General features: G+C 42.7%; 1 protein-coding gene and 1 long non-coding RNA gene across 2 annotated transcripts in view; one reads left to right on the top strand and one right to left on the bottom strand.

The window, feature by feature from the left end:
• Positions 1-15,543, top strand: part of CMTR1 (cap methyltransferase 1) — a 53,974-nt gene that overhangs the window by 36,865 nt on the left and 1,566 nt on the right. The window contains exons 14-23 of the mRNA XM_072641973.1: positions 579-635; positions 1,610-1,667; positions 2,178-2,246; positions 3,213-3,344; positions 7,772-7,894; positions 8,274-8,365; positions 9,662-9,730; positions 11,153-11,200; positions 12,678-12,790; positions 13,752-13,860. Coding sequence (XP_072498074.1) covers positions 579-635; positions 1,610-1,667; positions 2,178-2,246; positions 3,213-3,344; positions 7,772-7,894; positions 8,274-8,365; positions 9,662-9,730; positions 11,153-11,200; positions 12,678-12,790; positions 13,752-13,860 — 870 coding nt within the window. The remainder of the gene's footprint in view (positions 1-578; positions 636-1,609; positions 1,668-2,177; positions 2,247-3,212; positions 3,345-7,771; positions 7,895-8,273; positions 8,366-9,661; positions 9,731-11,152; positions 11,201-12,677; positions 12,791-13,751; positions 13,861-15,543) is intronic.
• On the bottom strand, positions 7,848-12,721 carry LOC140526054 (uncharacterized). The gene is made up of 3 exons (XR_011974223.1): positions 12,635-12,721; positions 9,960-10,049; positions 7,848-7,882 (listed from the first exon to the last, which is right to left on the bottom strand). It is a non-coding gene; the product is annotated as an uncharacterized lncRNA (long non-coding RNA).

A 15,543-nucleotide genomic window follows, 5' to 3' on the forward strand; every position in this document is an offset into this window, starting at 1 on the left:
TGGGGAATGTTTGGAAAGACTCATAGTTGAGGGTTGAGAGGGGAGAATCTCTTTCCCTAATCCACTGTCAGTCTTCCTCTTGCTCCGTTCAGCCCATCCAATAAAAAAGAGTCTTCTGTTTGTATGCTTCTTTTAACTTTTTTCAAAGCACTTTCACATGAATTATTTCATTGATACCATGGGAGGTAAGGCAGGACAGAGGTTAATATCTCCTCATGACATGAAGAAAATAAAGCCCAGAGAAGTTAAGTAATTTTTTTGAGGTAACTCAGTTACTTAGTGGGCAAGCCTAAACTAGAATATTTTTTCTCCTATCTAACTCGGTACATTTTTCTCTTGGTTGTACCACTTCCCATCTAGAATGTGTATGAGGCAGTTATGGTAAAAATGGCCTACTGTTCTTTAGCTACCTTGTAATAAATGACTTTTAAGCCCAATCAGAAGCAAATGAGAAGATAGTAGAATGACTGATGGTAAAGTTCCTTTTGTCTCTCTTTCCATTCCATTTCCTCAAGCTACTTGTTTTGGGCTTCGTTTTCATAAATTCTCCTAAAGCCAAGTTGTTTTCTCTCTTTCAGCCACTGCAGCTCACAGATCAAAGCCCTGGCCAAAATTTATGCCTTTGTCCAAGACTCGTGAGTGTTTCCTTCCTGGGTGGAAGGGGGTTGCGTATACCAGGGGAAGCAGTTTAGCAAGATTTCTGGGACTATTTTACCTCCAACACCTTTTAATTCAAATCACCATCTGTTAAGCACTTTGTTGAGTGTGCACAACACTGTGCTAATCTGAGAAAGAAATCAAAGAAGTATATGACGTGCTCCCTACCCTCAAAGAGTGAAATTACAGTCTATTTAAGGAATAAAGCTAACACATGATAAATGCCACGAGGACAGTTATAAAGCAGTGTGCTAACAAAAGCAGCATGGTACCCATTTGTTTATTCAGTGCACATCAGTTGCCTGTGGGGTTCATAGCACTATGTTAGGCACTGAGGGAGATAGATAAATAAGACGTGAACCTTCCCTCAGTGAGATGATACAGATTAGATATCTGAGTGCTAAGGGAACATAGGGTATAAAAAGGGATCAGTGAAGTAAAATCAGTACAGAAAGACTTCCTGGAGGAAGTGAGTTTTGATCCATTTTCATAGCCTTCTTTACTTAGAGAAACCTGGTGATTCCAGCCACTAAAAGGAAGTCAGTGTGGGTTTAGTTAGAATAGAGAGAAATGAAATGTACTGCTGGGGACATGGAAAGAAGGTGTTTGGGTAAACTCTTGGCAGGACAGGAAGGTAAGCAAGCCCATAGCTTCCTTCCCCTTTTCAGCCTAGTTGTAGGTCCCTCTGGATAACTAACCTCTAATTTCATGAGAGAATGAGCCCCAGAGAAGTGTCATAGGCATCTGAGGCTAATGGTGGAAGAGTGAGTGTGTGTGTGTGTGTGTGTGTGTGTGTGTGTGTTGCATGTATGTATGTATGTATGTATGTGTGAGTGTGCATATATGTGCACCTGTAGGCCTAGGTTTGCCTTTCTCCTGGACTGGTTATACACATATCACAAGGCTTTTGAGCTCTGTCGATGTGTTAATCAGTTGTTGGCTTTTCCCACAGGACCCTTAGTGAACCACGCCAGGCAGAAATCCGAAAAGGGTGCCTTCAACTCTGGGGGGTGAGTATATCCATCCAGGTCAGAGCCCAGCAGGCTGCTCCCTGGACTGCCCTAAAGGAGGGTAGTAAGTATTTGGAGACTTAATGCTTCCCTATCCATCAAGCACTAAGCTGATGGCTGAAAGGGACTGGTCAGCCCTTAGTGAACCCTACTATCCATTCACTTGGGCACTGTCCTCTGGACTCTCCCTCTCAGCTCCCTCACTTACATGCTTCCCTGTGGCCAGATCTGGAAGTTGTTAGTCAAGGGGTGGTGGGAAGCTGAGGCAGAGTTTGCTATTGATTTTTCTGTGTACTAGTCTCAAATTACTAAAGCAAACAGATGACATCAAGGGTATGCTACCCCCAAGGGGCTATGATCATTTGTATCTAGATTCACGTTTAGTCCCTTCACCCTGGTTCCACATGGTAATCTCCTCACCTCCCCCTTGCCATTCAGGTCACCCAGATAGACAGGAGGAGATAGGACAGGCACTGATTTCCCAGACTATAATTGTATATCTTCCTTTAGATTCCAGATCAGGCCAGAGTTGCTCTGTCTTCTTCAGATCCAAAGTCCAAGTTCTTTGAATTGATAAAGGTGAGTGGGGTGTCTAGTATCTGAGAGAAGGTTGAGGTCATGGAGATGAGAAATGGGAGAAATCCTTGAGATAGTCCAGTGAGACTCTTCCTCCACCCCCACCCTATCCAGGGTCTTGATTGTGTTATACCCCCCTCTATAAGAGCTTTAGCTCTGGCACCTCCCCAGCATCCCCAGGGAAGCTGTCACATAGGCTGATGGCTTTCGTCTCTCAATGCAACCATGTTAATTATCACCATTCTCCTGAGCACGGTGATTATTACTGCTTTCCAGCTTACTTTACTCCTGTGGGATTCACTGTTACAGACTTCTACAAACATCTCTGTGAAAAGGGAATTTTGCTTTGTATATGGAGAAATAAGGCAGAGAAACAGAGACAGCTCCCTACCCTGCAAGTGCTAGCAAAAATTAGAATTTAGGGTCAGGCTTATTGGCCTAGCCCTGGTTCCTCAGACAGCTCTCCCAGTAATTTCCAGGCTCTTAGTCTCATTCCTGGTTGACTGGTCCTAGCAGTTCTTTATTCTTCACCTTTCCCTGAGTTTTGTTTGAATCACTGAGAGCATAGTAGCCCTTGTTCTGTGGAAATGTGTGACAAATGGACCTCACAGAAACCCTGAAAGGATTGACTTTGTGTGTATTAAACTGAGCAGGAAGGAGAGAAGCCTTAACTGTTCTCAACAAACAAATATCTGGAAAAGTTCTTCCCTTTGGTTGTGTTGAGGGGGTGGCTTTTATATTCTACTGACATTTCCTTATAGTTGCTGTGAATTGATCTGCGTTCACTTGAGGAATTCCATGTACTTTTCTTTCTCAGCCTCTTTATAATAGGCCCTAAAGGCATACTGCAGGCAAATTGAAATATATCCCATTTGTTGTGTGGTTTGGTCAGGGGAGTGGTGTTCAGGGTTCTGATTGAGATGGTTCATCCTTTTAGTTTAACTGACCTTTCTCTCAATCCTACTTTAGGGCACTGACATTGATATCTTCAGCTATAAGCCTACTCCACTCAACTCCAAAACCCTGGATAAGATTCGCTCTGTTCTGGACTACCGCTGCATGGTGTCGGGGAGCGAGCAGAAGTTTCTCATTGGCTTAGGGGTGAGTGGGTGGGTATATTTGTACTCAGTTTCCTAGGTTGGGTTTCTCCCAGCCTAGGTTGGTTCCTTTGCACCTTGTTTAAGGCTGCTTCATATAGCTTGTAGAGGTTATCGTTTTTGCTACCCAGTAGGGTTTAATGTTTGTCCTCTGTAGGAGCACACCCTGTATTTACCTGGCAGGGTGAGATACCACCATGATCAGGAAGGTAGTTTTCCCAGAACAAGGCTCAGCATTACACTTTGTGCTGACACCTAGGATTTCCCCATGTGAGTTTACAGTAATGAAGTGCCTACATTTTAGTAGAAGGAGAAAAAACAAGGGTCCCTTTAGAATGTAAATGTCTTCAAGGCTCATAGAGTTAAGTACAAATGGGCTGGGGGTGATTTTGTTTTGTTCTGATGATCTTCAGAGAGGAAAGAGAAAAAATGGAACATGCTAGAGGAAAGAAGAGGAAGGGGAAAGAACTTATTGTTTCACATAATAGGGGTGTATGAAATGGATAACAAATATGGAGTAAGGCATGGGGAGAATGGGCATTACATGAACCTTACTTTGATCTGAATCAGACAAAGGAAGGTTGATCATACACAAATACAAACATTCACAAAGAGTATAATGTAGAAATACATTAAACTTAGTAGGATAATAGGCAGGGGGGAGAGAAAGAGAGAGAAGAGGAGAGAATGATGTTTTAAGAGGGAGGGTAGCATTGGTGAGAGAGTAGTCATAAGAAAAATAAACAGTAATCTTAGAGCATGAAGGAAGGATTGAAAGGAAAGAGTAAAAATCTGTGATCAGGGGCAAAGAAAGGGGCACAGGGCAGAAACAGAATGCTTCAGTTACTTATTATAGATTACTAGTTTAGTAGATCGCTAAAAAGAGTACACTCTTTTTTTACCACCTACTTTGCAAAGAAGGGTAGGAAGTGGGGAAAAAAATGTACAGGATAGGATGGAGAGAAATTTTGAAATGACAGTCACAAATGTGAACATGAATGGGTTGAACTTAACCATAATACAAGGATAGCTGAATGAATTAGAAAACAGAAAATATTGTTTGCTAGAAATACACTTGAAACATAGAGATACACATGAGGCTAGCATAAGGGGATGGAGCAAAATCTGTTATGCCTCAGGTGAATTAAAAAAACTAGAGGTAGTAATCATGATCTCAGACAAGGCAGCTGTAAAAACATACCCAATTAAAAGAAAGAAACACAAAAGCTGTGTTTTGCTTATATTATAGGGACACAGCATAGATAATAAATATCCATACTTAACATATCTGTACTGAAGGCATAGCATGTAAATATTTAAAGGAAAAGCTAATCACGTTACAGGTAGCAATGCAAGGATGTAATAGTAGGGGACACTCAGTGTGGCCTAGAGAAAAACGGGAAGAAAAAAGGGAAAGATCTGAATGGGATTTAAGAAAAGTGAGATGTAATAGATTTCTGGTAATTATTGATTGGAAACAGAAAAGAGTATACATGTTTTTCAGCCATGCGTGGTACCTTTGTAAAAACTGATCATGTAGTCAGGACATAAAAACTTTCTAAACAAATGCAGAAAAGCAGGTTAAATTAAACATATTCATAGTGCAGTTAAAATTACCATATTTCACTGTATAATCATTGCAGATTTTATGCCAAAATTTTGCAAAATAAAGTGGATTGTGACCATTTATGTGAAGTTTTTTTTTAATTGTGCTGATATTACTTAAAAATCGTGTATTACTAAACTGTCTTTGGTGCAGGATTAGGATGAATGGAATACTTGTGAATATACGTTAAAATTGAATGCTGACAATGCGTGTATGCTGAGATTTCTAGCTTGAGGCTCACAGTCAGAGATTAGCGTGTAACCATACGCCACTGGTGAATATATTGCTGTTCTGTTTACCTTTTAAGTGTCGTTACCAATAGAATTATACCATGTGACAACTGCTTGATGAAAGGTCATAAACTAATTTTTGGACTGAGGACCCCCCTCAAATACCCAAAACAACAACAAAATAAAGTGTGATGATTATGCAGTGAAATATGGTATGTATGTTTTTTAGAAAGACCTTTGAAGAAAGGATTCAAAATTAATTGGAGACCAAATAATTTAATCCTAATGAATTGGTGGATTAAAGAACAAATCATAAAAAAAACCAACAGAAAATTTCATCAAAGTAAATGACAGCAATGAAAATGCGCAACAGAACTTTGGGGTGCAGCGAACGTGTACAAAGGGGGGTAGTTTATTTCTCTAAACACTTTCATCAGTGAAAGAGAGAAAAGAAGAGATTAATGAATTGGGCATGAAATTAAAAAAAAGAAACCTAGAAAAGCAAAATATTAAAAAAAAACCCCAACATTAAAAATATTAAAAATTTTGAAGTGATTAGCAGAATTGAAAGCAAAATCCCCCACTGAATTAATAAATAAAAGCAGGAGCTAGTGGTTTGGGGAGAAAAGAAACAAAATAAATACATAGTCTGATTTTTTAAAAAGGGGAAGATCAAATTATTGATAGAAAAATTAAAAAGGATGATTCACAACAACTGAAAATTAAATAATAAAGGGAAATTATCCCAAACAACTGTGATCATTATATGCTAACAAAATAGTAGGCACACAATGCAGATAAGCTCTGTTTTGACCTGCTTTGATAGTCATGCCGTGACTAGTGAGACAGCTTGACCTTTTCTTTGAACATGCCGACGATAGTCCTCATCTCTGCTAACGGGGCTGCTCTGACTTCTGGAAACCTTCTCATGCTTTTGAGTTTTCCTGAGATCTTTGACCTTTGGACATTGAGGTCACCAGGCTGTCTTATGCAAGTTCATCATGTATTTCCTTTCTTAGCTGTATGAACTTCATCCTTCTCACTTTCGTGATATGAACTGAGGTGAGGAACAGCTTTGTAGACTGGCATCTTGCCTATTGGTTAACATCTTTCCTGTATCTCTTTGCTGTCTTGTATTTTTTCTCTAAACTACCTGGGTTTCTTGCCTTTTGTGCCCTTTTCTCATGAGCTCATTCATGCTCTCATTGTTTTATTTTATTTTTTATTATTATTAAATTATTTTGTTTTCAGTGTTCTATAATCACTTCCATATTTCTTAGATTTTTTTCCTCTCCTTCCCCCTTCTCCCCCAACTCCCCACTCCCTCCCTGAGACGGTGTATAATCTTATATAGGTTCTATACATACATTCCTATTAAGTACATTTTCACTTTAGTCATGTTGCATAGAAGAATTAAAATGAATGGGAGAAACCATGAAAACAAAACAAAACAGAAAAAAACATAAGAAAAAATGGTCTGCTTCATTCTGCAATTGAATTCCATAGTTCTTTCTCTGGATATGGGAGGCATTTTGCCTTAAAAGACCATTGGGAATTTTTTAAGTCCTTGCATTGCAATTAAGTACTAAGTGTACCAGAAAAATTCCTCACACACTGTGGTTGTTGCTGTGTACAAAGTTCTCCTGGTTCTGTTCCTTTCACTCAATATCGGTTCAAATAAGTCTTTCCAGGCCTCTCTGAAGTCTTCCTGTTCATCATTTCTTATAGTGCAATAGTACTCCATTACATTCATATACCACAACTTGTTCAGCCATTGCCCTTGATTTCCAGTTTTTGGCCACCACAAAGAGAGCTGCTATAAATATTTTTGTTCATATGGGACCCTTTCCCACTTTTATGATCTCTTTGGGATACAGTCCTAGAAGTGATATTGCTGGGTCAAAGGGTATGCACATTTTTTGTAGCCCTTTGGGCATAGTTCCAAATTGCTCTCCAGAATGGCTGGATCAGCTCACAGCTCCACTAACAATCAATTAGTGTTCCAACTCTCCCACATCTTCTCCAGCATTTATCATCATCCTGTTTTGTTATGTTAGCCAATCTGATAGGTGTGATGTGATACCTGAGAGTTGTTTTGATTTGCACCTCTCTAATCAATAGTGATTTAGAGCATGTTTTCATTCTCATTCTCATTTGTTTTTTTAAATACCCCATCTTTCCTTTCCATTCCCTTTTTCTTTCCCTTTCGGTGTTTTGGGCCTCATTTCCCCTCCCTTTTTCTTTTTTTTTTTTTTTTTCACGTGACCCTCTTCTCTCTTCAGGGCCACTGATCAGACTGCTGTTGCTTGGCTGGGATGGACACCTGCCAAAAGAACAGTCAAAATCTGCATTTCTCTTCTGCTGCTGTCAAAGGAGGAGCTGCTGTGTCATTTAAATAAACTTCTACAAGAAATTTCTTTTCTGCCATATTCCCCCTCTTCTCACTGCAATGTACAGCATCAGCTGTCAGGAAAAAAACACACACTTAAAACACATGGGGTGCAGTGTGAACTAGGAGCCTTGACTGAGAATTAAGCCTCACCGGGCCCCACTTCTTCTTCACTCCCCTCCTGACCCAGTCCTTCCTTTTTGTAGAAATCCCAGATCTACACGTGGGATGGCCGCCAATCAGACCGCTGGACAAAGCTGGACCTCAAGACAGAGCTGCCCCGGGACACACTGCTCTCAGTGGAGATCGTTCATGAACTGAAAGGCGAGGTTAGAGGTGGCTTTAAGTTGGTTGCTGTCACAGGCCTGGCCTTGCTTATCTCTCTCCCTCTTCCCTTTCATTTTGCTGGTGACAGATAGATACTCTGTGGGTAGGATAGAAAGGACCCTGGTTCCAACACTGCCTTGAGTGTATCTGCCCAGCCTTCATGTAGGACAGCCACTGTCAGAGAGCACTTCTCTGAATAAAGAAGTTCATAACTCTGAACAGGCAGCTCCTGTTTATTACGTGTGCTCATGCAGTCCTGCTCTGCTGCACTCCTCCTTATCCAGGCTTCTCCCTCCCCACTTCTACTCCCCGCTTGGTGTGGATAGTGCACAATAGAAAAAGACAAAAATCCTCTCCTTTTGGCCTTTTTGTTTTGTTAAGGGCAAGGCTCAGCGGAAAATCAGTGCAATCCACATCCTTGATGCCCTGGTGCTGAATGGCCACGATATCCGGGAGCAGCACTTTAACCAACGGTACAGCCCGGGGCGTTGTGGGGAGAAGATAGTGTGGTGCTGTGGGCTAGGGAAGCCAGACCTCATCTGGACCCCTGTGGAATCTTTATCACCATGGCCTCATCCTCAGTCTTCCTCTCCCCTCTGGTCTCCATTGTTGAGTGGTGCTAGGGGGCCTCCTCCCAGCTTCCTCCTTAGCAAGAGCCTGTGGAGGGAGGGGTTTGGGTCCTGACTACTGTAGAGACCAGCTCATTCCACGTGTTACCACAGCCACTCAGATGAATAGAGACCTTTGTGCTAGGGTTGAGAGGAGACGACTCTTATGGGTAAACAGTATTCACCTGAAAAGGATGTAATGTAGAGGCAGCCAGGTGGCACAGTGGATAGAGCACTGGACTTGGAATCAGGGAGACTCATCTTCCTGAATTCAGATCTAGCCTCAGATACTTACTAGCTATGTGATGCTGGGCAAGTTACTTAACCCTGTTTGCCCCAGTTCGCTCATCTGTCAAATGAGCTGGAGAAGAAAATGACAAACCACTCCAGTATCTCTGCCAAGAAGACCCCAAATGGGGTCACGGAGAGTTGAATATAATAACTGAAAAGACTCAATAACAGCTGAGAAGAGATGAGCCTTATAAAGAGTATTTACCTGAAGAGGATGTGTGGTACAGGTGTAGCACTGTTTCACCTAGTTAGTTATACAGTTAAGGGCTAGGAAGCACAGTGGAGATTAGAGAACCATCCAGCCCCTCAGACAGCTTCATGTTCTAATTGGAGAGTGAGAATTGTTTTCAAGGAAGGGTTCTATTGTAGGGAAGAGAGAGGTAGTGAGAGTAAAAAAAAAAAGAAAAGAGCATTAAGTAAACACTTTAAAAAAATCCTCATGAAAACCTAAGTAACACAAGAAGTTATGTCAATAGAGTTCAGGCCTAGAGCTGAGGAGGGAGTCAGATGGGATAGACAGATGAAAGACAACCTAGAGGAAGTGTGTATGAGCTTGGCTGTGTTCTAGAGCACAGCAGCCTTGCTGGTGATTCAGAGCTAAGGTCCCACACTGGTGGCTTAGCGTAGTGCCTGGCTCTTGGTAAGGGATTCCTAAATGCTTGTTGGCAGTCAGTGTTTCTGGGACTTAAAGCTGGAAGAGACTTTAGAGATAATAGATTATCTATAGCAGTTTTCCTTTCACAGATAAGAAAACTTAGATACTCAGAGAGGTCATGGGTAAGAAGTGGCAGAGCTAGAATTTGAGGCTAGATCTTCTGACTTCATGCTACTCTGCTGGGTCTCTGAGAGACTCTTGGTTTTTTGTTGCAGGATTCAGCTTGCTGAGAAGTTTGTGAAAGCTGTTTCCAAACCCAGCAGGCCTGACATGAACCCCATCAGGTATGTGAGTGACTGCCAGTGCTACTCTCTAGCCAAAGGTAGCCCTGCTGGAATTTAGCACCCATCAAATCACAGCACAAAGGTGACCTATGGAATACAGGTGGAATCACACCCATATTCCACTTATGTCTAAACATAGCCCCGCTCTGGGACGCTGGCCCTGCTAGGGACTGCCCCTTTGCCTCCCAGCCATTATTCCTCCCTCCTTCTCCCAACACCCCCAACATACTTGCTGTGTTGCCTAAAATTCTTCCATTAGAGATTCATCCCTTTGGGTTAAAACTTTGTGTTTCCAAGTATCCTTCAGACAATGCCAATTCTGGTGGGAATAATAGGATAATACATGAAACATCAGTTATTCGTGATGCCCTGTTGAAAATTAATCTTAGTGGGTTTTTTCCCCCCAACTGCTGAATAGGAGGCTGCTGAGGGAAAGATAACTTTTATGGGAAATTGAGGAATAGTTTTTGGGGCACAGGGTGTATATACCCGGGCACCTTAGAGCTGAGGAATGCATGGAGTAATGCTAGGGAGAGGAGGAAAAGTACAACACAGAAAGGAGGAAGTGGGGGAGCAAGTTTCCCTTATGCCCTACTTTTGCTTATGCCAAGCCCTGTTGTGAGGGTCTGGCTAAAGGAAAAGAAATGAATTCTTGTATTCTCTTCTGGATGGTCAGCTCTGAACCCTGAGACTGACTCCCACTTACTTGCACCTGCTATAAAAATCCATATGTACTCAGTTCCTGAAAGGAAGCCTCCAAGATTCCTGACTAGGGTTTATGTGGCCCAGCATGACAGTTCTGTGTTATCCTTTCTAGAGATATTTTCATTTTGTAAAGGGTATTTGGCCACACGGATTTTAACCACAAGGAATGAATCACAAATAGTAGGACTTTAGATGTTACAGAAAGCAGATGAGGTGTCAAGTAGGCCAGTTTTGAGGGGAATTTCCCAGCATTTATCCCAGACATTTTTTCAGGGGCCTCTGGGTGGGAGTAGGGTAGAATACATTAGGGAATTGATTGGGTTGGGTATATACATTACTGTCTGTTTGGTAGACTTCTAAGACTTACAGACCAGACTAAGAACAGATAGACATCTATTGGGATTATTTGGCCTCTTTTTTGTTTTGTTTGACCCTTTTCCTGCCCAATTAGCATCATCTTCCTAACTTCTATAAGTCCTTGTTGAGAGAATAGGATTGACCAGCCCTGATGCCTGGGGGACCCATGGAGGGAGAGGATTGGGAAGTTTCCTATTGAAAGGAAAAAAGGGAAGAAGAGAGGGCTGGAAGTAGAAGGATGAAATTCAAATGCCAAGCCTATTATCTACTGCTCAGCTGGGTGGGCTGTGAGTAATACCCAAGAAAGTTGGGGAATTCAATTCACATGGCCCTTATTTCTTTCCTTCACCTGATTGCCAGAGTAAAGGAGGTATACAGACTGGAAGACATGGAGAAAATTTTTGTCAGGTGAGTAATTAGAAACAACTGAAGGTGTAGAACAACTTTTGTACCTCAGTAAACCAGAATACCTTATGGTGTGGTGGTTCTTGGGATCAGTCCTGGAAGCATTTTCGGTGGTTCCTGGGGTTCATAATCTGCTCCTTGGTTCTGCCTCTGTAAGAGGTATGCTGGGCTAAACTTGCAAGGGGAGCAGAATGGCCAAGGAATTAGGGAAGCCTTAGAATATCTCTCCAGGTGAAGGCTACTATTATTGTCCCACTGTCGTGGGCCATGGGCACAGCTAGGAACTCCTAGCTGTCAGGAGGTAAGTGGGGTGGCTGGGTCTCAGGCAGAAATATGAGCTCACTGAGACAAACTGGATGAAACACCATCCGTTCCAGCCTGTGGTGGATCAGCAGAGATTGAGCTGCTTCCTTTTTTTCCTGTAGTGGTGCGATCCATGTGAAGGCTTCTGTGGGTTGGTCTGTATGTGCACATTTCCGTCTGTCTGGATGTGTCAGTGTATGAGCAGGATGAGCCTCATCTCTGTCACCTAAGCTGTCATGTGGTTATTCCTGTTATCTCGCTGTAGGGGAGGTGGAAGGGAGGACTGTGTGTCCCTAGCATGCTCACCCTCAGAACAGAAGCACTAATACATACATGTAAAAATGTCATGTGTCATAGCAGACATAGCTCCTCACCTGGCCCAGCTGAACACATTCTTTGTTCATTGTATGTGGTGCCAGGCTGGGATTGAGGAATCCTTGATCATCACAAGTGGAACAGGCCAGACAGACCAGATAGTCCAACATGGTTATGTTGTGCAGGAAGAGTAACTGATTCACCCAGTCATGCAGCCATTTAGTGATTTTTATGATTCCCAGGCCAGTTTTTTCCTGTACCATGAGACCTGTGTTTTAATTCTGGCTTTGCCACCTGCTGACTGTGTGACACCCTGCAAGTCTTCAGTTTCTTCATTTGTCAGATGGGGATAATAATAACATACGCTACCTGACTCATGAGATTGCTGTGAGAATCCACTATGATAATGAAATGAAAGCATTTTGAGGCCTATATACTGAGGATTGTTATTAATAGATATGGGTTGTATTGATCCAGTCCTCTGGTCCAAGACATATACATGCAAGATGACTGGGAAAATCTAAAATCTATGTTTTTTTGGCTCTTGCACAGTTTTTTCCCATATTAAGTGGACCAAACTAGATAGAGCCATGGCCTTATTAGTCCTAACTTCATTCATCCTAACAACAATCATATATATTGACTGCTGACTGTCATTGGGCGTGGTGTATAGAGACTTAGGCTTAGGGTTCAGAATAGGCCTTGTTCTCCCATGGCAGTTCATTCCTAAATTCTGGTTGAAGTGGTGATTGCTCTGATAGTTTTGGTGTTAACCAAGATTTATGAGCACAACAGGAAATTATTGTTTGTTTCTCTTACCATGTATTTCTTCTCTCCATCTCTGCCTCCTGTGGGAATTCAGGTTAGAAATGAAGGTCATCAAGGGTTCACACAACATGCTGCGACTCAGCTACACAGGACGGGATGATCGTCACTTTGTGCCCACTGGCCTCTACATTGTTAGGACTACGAATGGTGAGTTTTCCTCTTTCTACCCTGCTTTTCCTCCTTGCGCTCTGCCTCCCAGCTCCTTTGAAATCTTATCCTTGTGGTAACTTCTCAGCCTCTGGGAAGAGATTGACTTGCTTTCTGTGATCCAGAAGTTGATGCTGTAATGGCCACCCAGACTGTCATTAGCTAAAGTATATGTTAATGGTGTATTGCCCTCATCCTGACCCTGTGCTGTCCCTTGACTGGACCTCATTCTTCTGTTCCCCTTGGGCTTGGGAGGCAGCTCAGCAGCAGTTGCACCCAGCCCCTCAGCCCCATTGGAGCCCTCTTGCTTTCCTTTTCCTCCTGGGCTCCGGCAGCATGTGATCATGGCTCAAAATGCCAGACAACTGGAGGACACACATGGTGCTGGTCACTATTATTATCGGCTTGGTTTTGTTATTGATAATTATTAACAAGAAAAAGAATGTTTTAGTGTTTACTCTGGTACCACTGGGATGGTGGTGAGGTCAAGATATTGAGCTACTCCCCTTTGGGCTCTGCCCTGGGAGAGAGAGAGGCGAATGAGAACCGAGGGAAGAGATGCTGACTATTAGCAGACTGCTTGCCAGAGTGCTCATGAAACCCTAACAAGCGTCCTGAATGGCAAACAGGAATATTGAACTGGATACAAGTCGAGATATAGGAGTAGTGGGAAGTTTTTGGTCTTAAAAAAAGTAGTGTAGGACTTTTCTGAAAACCCTGTTGTTTTTCTACTTTGAATCCTGATAAATAGACTATAGGTCTGCTTATTATACCTCTTGGATAGCATGAAGACACGGCACAGATTAACACTGCTAGGGCCAAACTTTAACCAGGGTCAAAACAGGATGAGGATAAATTAGGCCCAACAACTGTGAAAGATCTGTCTGTAATTCCCTGACCAGAATCTGGATTCTGTCACCTACATTGACAGCTGTGTTTTGCCTGCCCTCCTCTTGCCTAGAACCCTGGACCATGGCATTCAGCAAAAGCTCTAACAGGAAGTTTTTCTTCAACAAGACAACAGGATTTTCCACCTATGTAATGCCTATGGACTCCATCGCTCCATTTCAGTAAGTAATGCCCTCCATCTTCCTTACCCCCTTCGTGTCTTTTCTTGATTCCCTTCCCTTTCATGCATGGCACCTCCACTTCTGCCAGGTCCTCTGCCCCAAGTTCATGTTAGTCCCATGTCACTTGTTGCTATGGTTTGAAGTGAGTGCTGAGGAGGACCTGGTACCCCATGGGCTATTTCCCCCTCTCCAGATTAGATTCTAGAATGTACATAGAGAGATTAGCTTTTGGTTCAAGAGGTGGGAGACTGTATGGAGAGAAGCAAAGAGGATTGGAGAGTTAATCAGCACACCTACTGCGTACCAGGCATTATGCCCAAACACTGGGGATACAAAAAAAAAAAAGGCAAAAAAAATCCAGTTCTTGTGCTCAAGGAGCTCACAACATAAGTAAAGAAGGTTAGACAGGGATGGGACAGGATAGACTCTTAGAGGGAAACAGAGGAACCTTCAAGAGGACTTTCTCCTCCAGGGTCCTGCCCCCTAGCCTACCATGGTAACTAGATATACACATGGACCTTCTCTTAGTACCAGATCTCTCCTTCAGCCTCCAAAGCTGTTAGTTTGTGGTCCCATTTTTTTTTTTAAACCTCCCAACTGGGGTTTTTTTTTTTAACCTCTCACCTGTACATTCTCAGGAGTGGGAGGGGTGGGTTTGAATAACTCCTCAGAAACAGCTTGTTGGTGCATCCTATTCCTTATAGAGGAACTTCATGAAGGGTTAGAGTAACGGTGTGTGAGGCAGATTCCTCTTCTTCTCCACACTATTTGCCAGACCCTGACTTCAGGGTAAGGATACTAGCCTATATACACCCTAAACAATAAAGATTATATAGACTGGATGTTCTTGGGTAGAGAAAGGATGACAGGAGAAGGTTTCTATGTATTTCAGTACCACTAACTGATGCTGCCAGGTGTTGGGGTAATCCTAAGGGAGTTGAAAACTGTGAGGCAGTGCATTGGGATGGCATTATCCCATGGGATAGGGAACATGATGGGGAACAGAACCCCAAGGCCATCTGTCCTCCCCATTGTCCCATACTACTGCTTCCTCAGGCTTCTCAGGGTTCCTCAAGGGTCCTCAGATCTTTCTTTGCCAGGCTCTGGGATTCATTGACTGAATTGGGTAGTTTTCCCAAGTAGCAGGCAATGTAGCACTAATGTGCCTGTAATTAGCTATTGATACTTACTCTTGTCACAGGGCTAATGTAATTGTTAGAACAGGACAGGCATATGAACCATGAATCTTAAGTATTAGTAATTGACCCGGTAGCAAATTAGCACCAGTAACATTTTCTTTTGAGAATGGTGGAGGGCAAAGGTAGATAGTGAGGCAGGCTGGAACTGGGACCCACTGGGAAATCCTTTTTAAGGATTTTTTGGTAAGGAAGAATCATGAGATTTTGTTCATTCAGTCTCACCCCTTTTTGAAGGGAACTCTCTTCCCCTTGCCTTCAGTCTAGCCTTCTACCACCACCCTCTGGTGTCTGGTCTGTAGTTCTGCTTTTCTCTCCAAGACAGTCACATTAATGGCCACATGGTTCTTCTGACAGCCAGACCTGCTTTTTGACTAGATGCCAAACCAGGGTGGCTCTTCCATCTTCCCTCACCCTCATTAATCCCATCTCATCCCCAGCCCAACCTAATGATCTCTCTTTTCTCTCCTCTCTTATCTTACCCCAG

The sequence above is a fragment of the Notamacropus eugenii genome, chromosome 2 (genome assembly GCF_028372415.1).
Source record: "Notamacropus eugenii isolate mMacEug1 chromosome 2, mMacEug1.pri_v2, whole genome shotgun sequence".
NCBI classification, from domain to species: domain Eukaryota; kingdom Metazoa; phylum Chordata; class Mammalia; order Diprotodontia; family Macropodidae; genus Notamacropus; species Notamacropus eugenii.